General features: G+C 38.1%; 1 protein-coding gene across 1 annotated transcript in view; it reads right to left on the bottom strand.

Moving 5' to 3' along the window:
• Positions 1–14,607, bottom strand: part of LOC134533843 (tyrosine-protein kinase Btk) — a 406,493-nt gene that overhangs the window by 258,666 nt on the left and 133,220 nt on the right. The window contains exon 3 of the mRNA XM_063371537.1: positions 7,635–7,860. Within this exon, the coding sequence (XP_063227607.1) occupies positions 7,635–7,860 (226 nt within the window). The remainder of the gene's footprint in view (positions 1–7,634; positions 7,861–14,607) is intronic.

Raw genomic sequence — 14,607 nt, 5'->3', positions numbered from 1 at the left:
ATAACGATAATTGCAACAGTTACGTCTTAATACAAGATGGTGGTTCTGTCTCGAACAGGTGGTGCTATTATTACTTTAAATTAAAAAAATTACAAGTCCAAATATGCATGTTATTTTTTTTATATACCTTATTTAATTTTCAGTCTGGTAAATGTCTCGATAGCCGAGCGGTTAAAGGCGTATGTTTTCCAACCTAGAGATCAGAGCTGTGATGGTTCGAATCACAGCGCTTCCAATATATTTTTCATAAAAAAATAAATTTAATATGTCGATAAGGATCATAATAGCTCTGGTAGGTAATGGAACATCGACCTTATGTGATGAGACAGAGCGGCGCTGTCGCTCTCTAGGAACAAACGACGGAAACAAAGTTGTCGGTATCCAAGATGGCGACCTCCAGTGGAACAGAAAAAAAAAATCAAGAGCGACGATGGTGCTATCTAGGAACAAACAACTGAAACAAAGTCGACTGTATCCAAGATGGCGGCCTCCAGTGGAACAGAAAAAAAAAATCAAGAGCGACGCTGGCGCTATCTAGGAACAAACAGCTGAAACAGAGTCGTCGGTATCCAAGATGGCGGCCTCCAGTGGAACATAAAAAAAATCAAAAGCGACGCTGGCGCTATCTAGGAACAAACAGCTGAAACAGAGTCGTCGGTATCCAAGATGGCGGCCTCCAGTGGAACATAAAAAAATCAATATGGCGACAGAGATGAAAATTTCATCATAATGAGTGGGGCGCTCGATTTAAATATGTCGGATCCAAGATGGCCTCCGTGATCTACTTGTCCCGTTACGTTGTGTCCCGTTACGTTGTGTCCCGTTACGTTGTGTCCTGTTACGATGCATCCAAGATGGTGGATCCAAGATGGCGGATCCAAGATGGCGGATCCAAAATGGCCGCCGGGGGTCAAGGTCAAGGGTCAAGGTCAAGGTCATCCAAGATGGCCGCCGTGACGTCAGAGGTCGGTCGGTCATTGACCCCACCACACACCACAACCTGAATCCTGCCGCAGGACCGGCTATCCTATACTACTAACAAACATCCAACGCGACACAAAACTGAAATTATCTTAATTTACAATACTTTGGCAACAACTTTACCAATGTCAATTCAGGGTTAAACCAGTGTTTTGCTGAACAGTGACGCTTACCTTGGCACTGTGCGCAGAAGCCTAACTTGTACTGTATCTACCCGACACTTAAATTATTCACTAATGTGATGCATTATTTTATCATTCCTCGTTGTTTGTATTAGTATCGTACACTGCGAAATCTATCCCTTGAATCTGGAGATTTCATTTACTAGATATTTTTTTAATTACCACTAAAGTTAAATACTAAACGGATACGTTATATTATTAACTTTTGCATTAAAAATTATAAAGTGTATGTTTATTTGTGTATATTAATGTGAGTGTTTTGTTTTTAAGGACTTTTCTGGAACGAAATGCAACAGGCCATGTGTTTAAGCCACAACGGCAAGTTGCTTTATTGAAGTTTTAAAATAAAAAAGAACAATGAACTGAAATAAAGTAAAACCTCATAATGAAAACAAAACCTCATCCATGGAATATGATCCGTGGATTTTAATAAATGCGCTTACTCGCGGAAATATGTAAAAACACGCGCAATTATGCAAAACGAACATTATTTCCAATATTTCCGTGCCAGTAGGTCTGTCCGCGATAGAAACCACAGCCGGCCAGATAAATACATCGGGTGTAAAACTTTTTTTCCCTTTCACGGCGAGCTATGGAAGAGACCAGTAGCATGTATGCAGTACGACGAGGTTGGCTAACTAGCATCGAGCAGCCAGCAGCGCGCTCTCTCACTTACCGCTGCATTTTGGGGATATGCAACGACTTACCAAGGAAGGAGGCTGGCTGAGACCGTGTTTTTAAATTATCGTTACCCCGTCTGCGGTATTTTTTGAACAAACTTTGCAGCAAGATCATGACCCACACATTCGATTACGGGCCTTGGACCCAGGATTGGAGGAACCCCCCCCCCCCCCTCGCCAATTTTACAGTTACGTGCTACATTATAATTGCATGGTTATTTCTTACCTACACTCTTTTTATAATGTTATTTTACCGTAAAATACAGGATATAATTATGGTTACTATTTTATAAGTCTAAACGAAGCTTTATTTATAAAATTGTTTTACTTTAAAACAACCACAGAGAGTGTGTATATTTATTTCACACACTGAGATATAAATAAACAGGGCTGTGCTCGGGCCCTGGACCCAGGGGTCCACCCAGATCCACCCTTGTGGGGGTCCATGAGCAAGATCCTTACATAATAATTTTTTTTATCAGATTTATTGTGCCATTCAACAGCAGGAAGCTACTTATAGGGGAACACAAAACATACATACATACATACATACTACATAGGTACATTACGACGAAATAGGAAGCAACACAGTACAGAGATAGATATAGGTTTACAAAGTTCATATTATGTTACTTCATTTAAAAAAAAAAACTCTTTAATAGTAACCAAGCATATAATTAAAAAAAACTCTTTAATAGTAACCAAGCATATAATTGGATTAGTACGATGCATATATGTAGTTTATAATAGTTCCAAAATACCTTAAAGTTTAATTTTTTTATCGATGAAAACTACTATAGCCCGTCCCACTCTTAGATTGCAGTACACGGCTTATGGCGCGCGCTGTTGCCAAATCTCTAACACATTACGAATTTCAGGAGATGTGTGTCTTTGTAATTCGGATCGAACAAGAAGAATTTTAAGAAATCATATCGTAATTTATAATATTTTATACTATTAAACGTATAAATTTGTAATGATGCCACTTTTATGTAAATTTCAAATAAAAACTACCTATTGTAGACGAAAATTTCTTATAGTTTTCTTTTCTGTTCTAAAAATCCCATATATATCACATTTTCATGGGCCCGATAAATGCCGTATTTTTGGACAAGTCATATCCAATGTTAAATAAAATACGGTAGTGGAAATTCTCGGTCGAGTAAGTTATGGGAAACATCCGAACAATTGGGTCGAAATGGGGAAGATTTTTTGAAAAACAGAAAAATCGCAACAAATCCCATAATATGAATAATATCGCATCCGTTTTAACGTATAATAACTCGGAGTACCTAATGCCAAAAAATGTTTCCTAAATAAATTTTTGATACGACCAGCCATAACTGCATGGGTTCGAAAAATATTTTCACCGGACAAAAAAAACGTAACTGCCTTAGTAGACACCTTATCAAATCTGTTTAAATTGTTTGTAAATATCATAATTATTTTCCAAAACTTTGTCAAAAACAATGTTTGATAAGATGCTTGGTGTTGAGAAGGATAAAAAAATAATTGAAAATTTTGTACCATCATCGCTATAAAATTCCTTCGTATTTATTTGATACATTTTACATATTATGTTCAAGATTCGATTGAAATATATTTTGTAACAACCATTACTGCAAGGGGAAGAAAAAAATATGAGTTTAAGGATATAAAAATCCCGTTTTGTTCTAATGTAAAGAAATATAATCATCAAAATCTTCCTGCGCCTTTAGGCTGTGCCGATAAGGAATTTTTTTTTAACTTTAACTTACAACAAGAATCTGTTCACACACATTTCATTCATAGGAATTTATACGATAAATCTAACGTTAACTTGATTAAGAAATTAATAACATCACATACCTTTTAATCACTATCGCTACCGCTGACCAATATTGATACCCCTTCCATAAGAGTAGCACAGAGCTGACCAGAAGAATGGCAAGCTTCCTTAATTGCATTGCACACACTCATGTTTTTTTGAAAAATACTCAAATACATTCAGCACAATCTTGCGCTCCCTCCCGCGTAGCCTACCGATATAATTTCTTTTCGGTGTTCTAACTTCCATATTTTATATGTACGTAATAAAAATAAATGTAGAAAATAAAATCACGTATGTTAATATATAATTTGTCAAAATTATAACTGTAACAAGTCACCGGACACAACGCGTTGCTTCGTCGCAAGACGCGATACTAACTGGCAGGCTGGTTTTCAGAAATGCGTGAGTAGTATGTGAATGTATGTCCGAGATCAGGCTTCAGGCTGTGGAGCCGAGAGCCGGCTCCGCCATCTTGGATTTGTGACGTCACGGCGGCAAAAATTCCTCAAAAATCCTCAAAAATGACTCAAAATTTCCCGTTTTAAGAAAAAATTTCCCGTTTTCGAGGATCAGTCGCCATTTTTATTTTTTTTTGCACTCGTCGGGTTTGAACCGAGGACTCCGAGCTCCGTGTCGTAAATGTTTGTTTTTTAAATATTTTATTAAAAATTTTATTATTTAATTTTTTATAATTTTAAAATTTTTTTTATTAAAATCGGATAATAAATTTAAAGATGGCGGCCGTAACGGAAATTGCAACGGTGACGTCATAATTCAAAATGGCGGATAACACAATGCCTGAATGTTCGAGAAAACGAAATGACGTCATCCAAGATGGTGGATCCAAGATGGCCGCCGTGATCTACTTGTCCCGTTACGTTATGTCCCGTTACACCGTGTCCCGTTACGCTTATCCAAGATGGCCGACGTGACGTCAGAGATGGACGTGACGTCAGAGATGTGGATCGGCTCTCGGCTCCACATCCTGCATCCTGATCTCGGATAAAGATGACCGTCGAGGTCAAGGTCACATCCTGATAGAGGCTTAACTGAGGCTTGAGTTAAGGATGCTTAAGCCTCTATCAGGACATTTCTAGCCGCTGGGATTTTTAAGGAATAAAAAGGGAAATTTTCCCTCGAAACGGGAATTTTTCCCTCGAAAACGGGAAATTTTTTCTTAAAACGGGAAATTTTGAGTCATTTTTGAGGATTTTTGAGGAATTTTTGCCGCCGTGACGTCACAAATCCAAGATGGCGGAGCCGGCTCTTGGCTCCACAGCCTGAAGCCTGATCTCGGACATACATTCACATACTACTTGCGTGTCTAAGGAAATACATGGTTGAATAAGGAAGCCATGCATTTGAAATTGCTTGCAGGACAGAACCCCACTTATCTAAACACACGACCCTGTTTCCTCTTACGACGGCAGCGCGCGCTCTTGTACTGATAAGACACATCTTTAACAGCTATTTCCACGGAAACTGTAGAAGCAATTGAGATGCAGCTGCTTTTAAAAACTAATTCAAGTCATTGTCAACATTTTTCACGCTTTTGTCTCCCATCTATCTTTAATAGAAAAAAAGTTTTCCGCTGGTCAACTTTTTGATGTGTCAGTTTGTGAGAAAATGCATTTCAATATATTAAAAAAATTATTTAAGTGAAACCTGTATAGTTTTTGTCTTAACATTTGTTCGGTGGCGTCCTAAGGCATTAATTTATTAATAAAATTGATGTGAAACATCTCTGAATACTTCAAAATAGTTCGCAGTGAATAAGTTATGTTTTTTAATTTTTTCGGACACTTAAACAACGCACGAAGAAACAAGGACAGCGCTAACGGCAATCGGCGTGTGTTAGAGAGAGAGAGAGAGAGAGAGAGAATGCGCCCATTTACTTCCACACTGCAATCTAAGAGTGGGATGCTCTATAGATTATGACAATAAGAACTAAATTTTTTTATACATATATTTAATACGTTGGTATGTTTACTAATTGTATTAAAAGTATCACTATGGTTATAATTTGGAATTATTAAGCCAAAATAAAATGGTTGCGGATAAAATAAATTTAAGTATTTCCTCGTTCGTTTATTGCCTTCGGGGCTTGGCAAAATATACTCATGAATTAATGAAACTGCCAGTCTATCATAAACTGGTAAGCACTATAGTATGTCTTCAAATAATAACACGATTTTCGTAGGTCTACACTTATAAGTAGAGAAGGAAAAAATCCGCGGATTAATTTCGTCATATGTTAAATTTCAAATAATTATACCTCTGTGCTTCTTCTGCTATTAGTTCACTGTTGATCCGGAGGACTCTGGACCAATTAGAGACCCCTCAATCAAAGAAGTATCAATCACAAGTTACCCAGCTGAGAAGCCTCACAAGTCAGCAGCCAATGAACAGGTGTCATTTTCTCCGAGCATACAGAGGATCGTGGTGTCTTTCCTGAAGGCCAATGAACCCACGAATTTTTCTAGTCCTTAATAATTAACCAATTTTGTAACGCTCAGTGGTCGATAGCAAGGGAAAATACTTGGGCAGATAACACGTGATTGGACAACCACTTCTTGTTGTAACTTGTAACTGGTCTAGGGTCGTCAAGGGCGTGTCCAGTCGTCAACATGAAGCAGATGCAGTGACAGCATTAAACCGATTTGGTTTTAATCCAAAGGTTTGCCTACAAATTAAAAAATATATATATTATCAATGTTTTTATCATTTGCATCACAAGTTTCTGAATTGCAGGCTTCTGGTACCTTGAAATTTTAAATACTCCATAGTTTGAGAGAAATTTAATAAGTGTGGAAACTGTCAGTGTGGTTTGTAAGATTAAGGGAAACAGGTTAGGCTTCATGGGATCCCGAAATTTGGAAAAGTTAATGGATTACTAAGTTTTTTTTTTTGCAGTTGGAAAGGAAAAAAAAAATATTCTTGAAATTTTTGGGGTTATTTAAGGTTATTTTGTGAAGAGTTTTTATTTTCTTCTACGTTCAACCATCAATTTAATTTAGAGAAAAATAATAAAAAAAAATTCAGATTTATCAAGTTTAGAGATACTTGCAACCCTCACGAATTATCGGCTAACCTCAATTTACTGGATGGAGAATTAAAAACAATATTAGAACTGTTAACAAACAGATAAGGCCTTATACGTGTCTGTAAAACCCCCCTCCCAACACAAAGTTTTGAGTAAAATTTGAGAGATGTTATGTTAATTTGGGTGACACGAGATGAACTATTGAAGTATTGAGAATAATAATGGCGACAGTGCGAACCTCCTGTTGTTGACGTAATTTTTTGAATACACAAATAATAATAATATATATATTTCAAAATTTTCTCCATTTCAGAAAAAAAAAACATTTTTCGTATTCGTCACTGAGCATATCATATGTGTTTAAAGTGTATTTTGTTTGCTAGCTAAGGAATACACGTTACAGTGGCTATAGTTGAATGGTTCTAAAACGTTTTGAGTTTAAATTCTTAAAAATAATTTTAGGCGGACCATATACACACAAATTTTCTGAGAAAACGTAATAATTAAGTCACTGTTCGAGCAAAACCCGTAGAGTCGTTGAAATAAGTTACAGCAATGATGCGTTAACAAAAATAGCTGTGAATGGTCTAATAAATTCAGTGGCGTAGCCAGGATTTGTGTATGGGGGATATGTACAGAAGCATGGCCCCGCCGTATTAAAGCGGGGTCCGGAGGTCCTCCCCCGGGAAAATTTGGATTTTAAGGTGTAAAATAGTGCTAATTTAGCAGTTTTCGGTTCTTAAATTAAAATATTATAATGGTAAAAATGTTATTAATTTTAATATAATTTTTTTTTGAGTGATGAATAAGAAATTAATTAAATATTTGGTGCTAGGGGGGGGGGGTTGAACCCCTTAACCCCCCCCCCCTGGCTACGCCCCTGAATAAATTAACTATATGTATGTACATAGTCCTCTGGAATAGCACAGGGTCCTCACCTGCCCGCAGCGCCTTGATCCACTCGGCCCGCTCGTGGTCGCGCGCGGCGATCAGGTACAGCGTGTAGTCCTGGCCCGCCTCGTTGTAGCCCACCTGGAAGGGGCAGCCCTGCGGGTGGGAGTCGGCAGTGCCGTTCTGCGCGCCCGCCGCCTCCCCGGCCGGCAGCTGCGCCGCCTCCAGCACTCGCACCGAGTCCAGCGGCACCCGCCCGCGCTCCTTGCGCCTCTGCAACCACACACCACCACAACCACAATCACCACCACCCCTGTGCGACCATGACCACCTCTGGACACCACCAGAACAACCTCTGCAACACACGACGACAACTTCTGCAACTTTAACAACCTGGCAACCACAATAACAACCTCTGTAACCACGAGAACAACTTGGAAACCACAATAATAACCTCTGTAACCACAATAATAACCTCTGTAACCACAAAAAAACCTCTGTAACCATGAGAACAACCTGGCAACCACAATAACAACCTCTGTAACCACAATAACAACCTCTGTAACCACAAAAAAACTCTGTAACCATGAGAACAACCTGGCAACCAGAATAACAACCTGGCAACCACAATAACAACCTCGCAACCACAATAACAACCTGGCAACCACAATAACAACCTGGCAACCACAATAACAACCTCTGTAACTACAAAAAAAAAACCTCTGTAACCATGAGAACAACCCCTGACACACAGCGTAACAACGTCTTACAACCACAACAACCTCTGATACCCAAACAACATCTGCAAACCACAATGACAACCTGGCAACCACAAATAACCACCTCTGCAACTAAAAAAAAACCGATGCAAATACAACAACCTCTGCAACCACAATAACAACCCCTGCAGCACAAGACAACAGCATCTGTAATCACGATAACAACTCTGCAACACACGACAGTAACATCTGCAACCAAACAACAAAATCTGCAACCCCAGCACCATCAACGGCACGGTCATATTACAATTCTGTATAGTACTAACACATCGCTACATGGACAAAAAAAATAAGAGAAAGTAGTACCCAAAACTCTGTCCATAAAAAAGAAAACTATGTAAAGACAAGCACGAAGCAGACGGTGGCCATGCATGCAGTCTACGTGGCTACTAGGCGAAGCCACTTTCTGTCCAGTTGGTGGATCGTGCCATGTTTGCGGGATATCTTGAACACTGGCTGAAGTGTACCGTTCGCATCTTGGAAACAGTTTATATTACTCTATATTATAGAACTGACTTTGTTTAACGACGAGAATTATTATACTTACCCATCAACCATCATCATCATTTCCACATTTCCGCAATGTTTTTGGATGTTTCAATATGGTGATGGTGAAGTAGAATGAGAATGCACTACATCATAGCATGCCATCTCTTCAAATTTACTATCTCCATAGTTGGAAGTACGATACTATAACAGCTGATGCAAAACATGGGACTGTTATGAACTATGTATGTAATGTTCCATAAAGGGATCATTCTGTTGCTGGAACTGAATTTTCTTTGCTGTTTTCTTTAACTATTCCAAATTAAAAAAAAAAACTGTATTGTAACCGCCATTAATTTTTTGTCAATATATATACCCATTATAAATATTTTGATTTGATAACCAAATGGTCCAGGAAGTGGGTTTTTAATGACGGCCAAATTAAAGCTTCCCTAATAAATCGTTTTGTCTAGACTACGCCATAATTTGGTTTTCAGCATAAAATATTGATCGTGCTCTATACCAAAGAGTAAATAAGGGTATACCAGAAAGGTAACAGCAGTGTTACTCAGTGGTACCTAATTTTTTTTGGCCCACTCCCCACACACAAACATGGGTCAAACCAATTTTCCCAAACTATAAATTTCACTGTTGGCATCACTGTCACAAGCGATAGTGCTGGCTCCAGGAGGCGTTTAGAGCTACTACAGATGCATGAATGGAGGAATATTTGTATTAAACTTTTAAAGTGACAAAAATGCAAATAATACTTAGTCTTTATAGTAAGTTCAATACATAATTTATAATTTTTGATTTGATTTGAAATTTTGAAATTTGAATCATTTTATTTAATTGTAAACAATACTTTATTTTATTAAGTGATTTATACTAAGGGTTTAATTATTAGCAGAATCTTGGGAATATTGTTGTACATACTTTTTTCTTATGTTTAGTGCTAGGGGTTTGCTATTTTTTATCCTTAAAAGTTATTTGATAATACAACCAGACCAATTTTTTTTTTTAATTTTTGTGAGGTGAACAAATTTTTCGATGGACTATGGGTGGTGGCTGTGAAAGGTGGTTCTCAGGTTTTTAAATTTCCAAAAGACATAAGGCGATAAATATATTTCTTGTTATTACAAACACTACCGTATTACTATTAGTATAATTTTAATAAAATTGCAATTTAGAAGGAAATTATGGGTTTATTTTTATAGCCCATATTCTCCAGTATTTTTTAGAGTATATAGAATAGCGTATATTGATGTTATGATGTACAAGTACAGTTGCAAATGTTTTTTTTGCCTTTTGCATAAATTACTGTGTCGTCTGCGTAGCCAGTAATGTTGGTACCTTCTTCCTTTGGTACATCCCTCGTGTAGAATGCATACAGAAATGGAGATAGTGTTCCACTACATATGGAACTCCTGCTTTTATGTCACACTTTGTCGATTGCTAAGGTATAATTTTATTTTAACAAAACTACTTTTTTTAGATATTTTATGTAGTTATATTATTAAGGTATAATTATAATATTGATGTACGATTATTATATTATAATATATAAAATTATAAATATATATTTTCCTTATCCTTATGGTATGATGTCGAGTCCAATGTAAACCATGGTCCATGCATTCAAGGTTTGATTAAGTCCACGTATCATTGAGATGGATATAAACTGTCCATTGAAAGAGTTAAGATACAACCCACTGCTTTACTCGTTGCAAGTTCTGCAACACCGTCAGAAGAGCGAGCTCCTCCGAGTGTCGACACGAGGAGAGCACGGCGCATGTGAAACGTCTGTGGGCCAGCAGATGACGAAGGCATAAATACGTAACTCTTCGAGATGGGGAGGTAGGGGTCGCGGCGGGAAGTGTCTGGCAGGCCGTGGTTACTTATTCAGGCGGCCCATGTCTCGGTGTGCAGGCCCGTCTCTCCCGGACGAATCTGTGTCTAATGCAGCTGTCACGGGACCACGGATGAGGAATGCAAGTTTTATCAGCGGTTCAGGATCTGTTGTGAAAGAAAGAATAACGGGGACAATAGAACGGTTTGAATTTTCGATAAGGAAAAAAAAAGTAAGTCAGTCATGGGGACTGTCGACAGAAGTGAAAACTTAAAAATTTTGTTTTTAAATGTGTAATATATGAAATCATTTCGACGTCAAATGTACGCAAGAAAATGATTTTGGTATTATATCACTAGCATGTCGGTGACGCGAACCCATAAGTTTTGCCCCTACCAATAATATCTAACTTTAAAACTAGAATAAATGAAATTTTTTAATTGAAAGAATAAAAAAATATTAAGTTAAATCTACAAATAATCAAGATTATCTCGAATAAATCAATAACCTGACATTTGAAGAAATTCACATCGTAAATAAATAAACAAAAGAAAAAAACATAACCTCTACTTAACTACCTACTAAAAAATATCCAATACTCGCAATATGTACCACACAATAACGTTAAAATTTCCTTGAAAAATAAAGATAAAATTAAAAACTTGTATCTTTAAAAATAGATAAATTAAGTTTTATCATTGATATATAAAAAAATTAACACGTTACGTTACCATGTCGATGACGACTTACATGAATTTACTCCCTATCCAAACCTTCCTATAGAAGTTTTCACTTCAAAAATCGGATGGGTTGCCAGTTAGGTCGGAGTTTTGAAGTGTTGGAAATAAATTGGCTACGTAGGTAACTAAAACGTTAAGATTTATTAATCAAAAGCATTTTGTTGGTTTGTCGGGGTTTTTTTAAACGTCTACCAACGTAACATTATCTACTATTATTGTAAGAGGTGATGCAGAAAAAACTCTTCTTCTACAGTAAAATTTGCAGGAATAAAAAAAATTGTAACGAAAGTTTAGAAAAAAATTGGGACATAATAAATTAACATTCAAAAGGAGAAGGGTAACATACAAAAGAAGAGAAATAAGATGAAAGTGCAATTATTACTTCAATTTGACACATGTTTTTTGTTGTTGTAGTGGATAATTAATGAAAGGAAATTTAACTATCTCTGAGTTATTGGGTAATATAGTTTGGCCAGTCGGAGCGCAGCTGCAGTCTGGGCAGACCACCATTTTGTGACTTCATGGCCACCATCCAAGATGGCAGTCGGCCAAGGCCCCAAAACGTTAATTTCTGCGTTCGGACCGGCCAAACTGTACTACTTCATTGACTTTACAAAATGTGTTGTAAATGAACACCCAAATGTTTTCTTTTTCTCTCCCGAGGAATGATCCACGCAAATCAGCTGGGGCTGCCCTAACATACTTTTATTTGGAAACCAACTCAATGGTTATGAATTCCACTCACGCAGGGAGATGGGATTACCTGCGACCTAGTGATGCCTAAGCGACCACGGCTATCAAGGGCTGCGTATTTCTCTTCGCACGCGATGCGTAGAATTTTTAGTGCAAAATGCATGTTTACCAGTGAGGTACCTTCGACTGAAAATGCAACGCCTACGCCTACGTTCTTTTTTTAAAAGTAGTAATATCAAAAATGGTTAATACTTGCGCAACGCTAAAATAAACAAAAATATTATACATTTTTTTAAATATAGGAAATTTTGAAAATCTACTACGATTCTTGCCATGTTGTAAGTTGTATGTTAGTTCAATTTACGTTTGCGAACACGTATATGTTCAGATATTAACAAAGACGCAATGGCAAGTTAAAAAAACAAAAAAAAACATAAAATCACACTTAACATTTCCTTTTATTTGGTGAGATAAAAATATACACTAAAATAAAAATTAATCAACTATCAGATGCAGTTTGAAAAAGACGCAAGTACTTAACATTAAAGACTAAAGTACATTAATTTAACGAATATTTAATGTAAATCCTTAATTATTTACTCACTGCAAAATTAAATTTTTGAAACATTCATCCAAAACGCTCTAAATGGAGCAGTTAATACAAAAAAAAGTTAGCCATCAATTGTGTACATGTTGTGAGTTATTTATATCTTGCTTGGATGAATGTGGTTATGCAATGAACTGTATATGCGTATAACTTCTGATGGGAAAAAAAAATACAGGACTGTAATTTAAAATGGCATAAAAGGATAACTGACTCTTCAGGGTTGACCGTCAAACACCAAGTTAGCTGCGGAACAGAACCGGAAACGTTCCTTTCGAGATTGCTAGCGAGAACAGTCCGACAGGAATTCGGCGAAGCGCAGAAGAGCACCGTGCGAACAGCAACAGCTCTGCGGTAAAACAGGAGGGGGGTTGTAAGGGCAGGGGTGAGAGACCATCTACAGCAGCGGCCGAGCGCCATCGATCCGAGTCAGGAGGAATTCCGCACACAATTAAAAGTTAACGGGATCGGACGGGCCGTGGTCGAGCGGCGATCCTGGGAGAGGCGGGGTCGATGCGCGCCGATAGACTCCGCCCCCCTGCATCCCCCCTTCCACCCCCCCCCCCACGGCCCTCAATCAGGTACGACTGCGGAGAACGGAGCAGAGATGACGCAGTGGTAACAAAAAACCCTGAAACACGCGTTCCAGGAGAGAAAACTCACGACAAGTGTGTTTAGGCGTTGAAATTGCTACACCTGTGCCCTAACCGATTTATAAGCCCACGATAGGACCCTTATTTTTAGGGAACTTATTTTGGTGTTCTATGCGTCGCCGATCTATTGCCCGAATTCCGCGCATGCACAGAGCTCACTTTTTTCGTTAATGACGGACACGCGTCTGGAGCTATTAACTAGTATACAGTCTTATTTGTGATCATCGGGTACATACCAAGCGTGTAGGTGTTTACAGGAAAATTTATGATAGAGAAACTATCCTGGAATACATTATGTACACTTTAATGGTAATTACAAGAAATAAACTCACATTTAAAAGTACTAGAGAAAACTATAACGGCGAATCTACTTTTTTGTGCGATGGCGTTGCTATCTCTAGTATTTTTGCCGTAACAATTGCATGGATGTTTGCGAAACGTCCGCTAGAGCTTGTATTATCGTATCCTACTGATGAGATCGTATCCCTGCGACGAGATCGTACCTGGTTACCAGATCGTATCCTACCAAGTTGAATTTTCGTACAAATGTGTGTCCTCTTCGTTAAATGAGCTTCCTTTTATTGAATCTCCTTCCAATGAGCATCCTTTTTATCGAATGTGCTTCCAAATGTGCTTACTTTTTGTCAAATGCAACACCAAATGTGCTACCTTTTTTTGAATGTGCTTCCTAATGTGCTTTTTTAATATGCTTCCTTTCGACGAATGTGCTTTATTTTTATGTGCTTCCTTTTTGACGAATGAGCATAGATAAGTCTGAACTCAGGACATGATTGGTATCGTGGTTCGGATACGAATGGTCTATACGCCTGACATTGAACATGGCCTGATAAAAATGTTGGTCGCGTACAAACGAATAATACCTCTAAATTCGGAGACGCTTGGCCTATACATCTAACATTGTACATGACCTGGCCTCCTGGTTCGGAGACGCTTGGCCTAAGCGCATGATTTTGTACATTGACTGTTTAAGATGTTCGTCCAGTATCAAAGAAAAATACCCCTTGGTTACAGAATGGATGTGTTGGACCACCTACTGGATGCGTCTGGCTACCAACTGGATGTGGCTGGCTACCTACTGGACATGCGCTCCTGGACACTGAATAGACGAGCCTGGCCACCAACAGATCGCTATAGCCTGACCACAGACTGGAAGTAGCTAACCACCAACTGTACGTGCCTGACCGCCGAATAATGT

The sequence above is a fragment of the Bacillus rossius genome, chromosome 7, assembly GCF_032445375.1.
Source record: "Bacillus rossius redtenbacheri isolate Brsri chromosome 7, Brsri_v3, whole genome shotgun sequence".
NCBI lineage: Eukaryota > Metazoa > Arthropoda > Insecta > Phasmatodea > Bacillidae > Bacillus > Bacillus rossius.
This window is presented reverse-complemented; position numbering and strand designations above follow the sequence as displayed.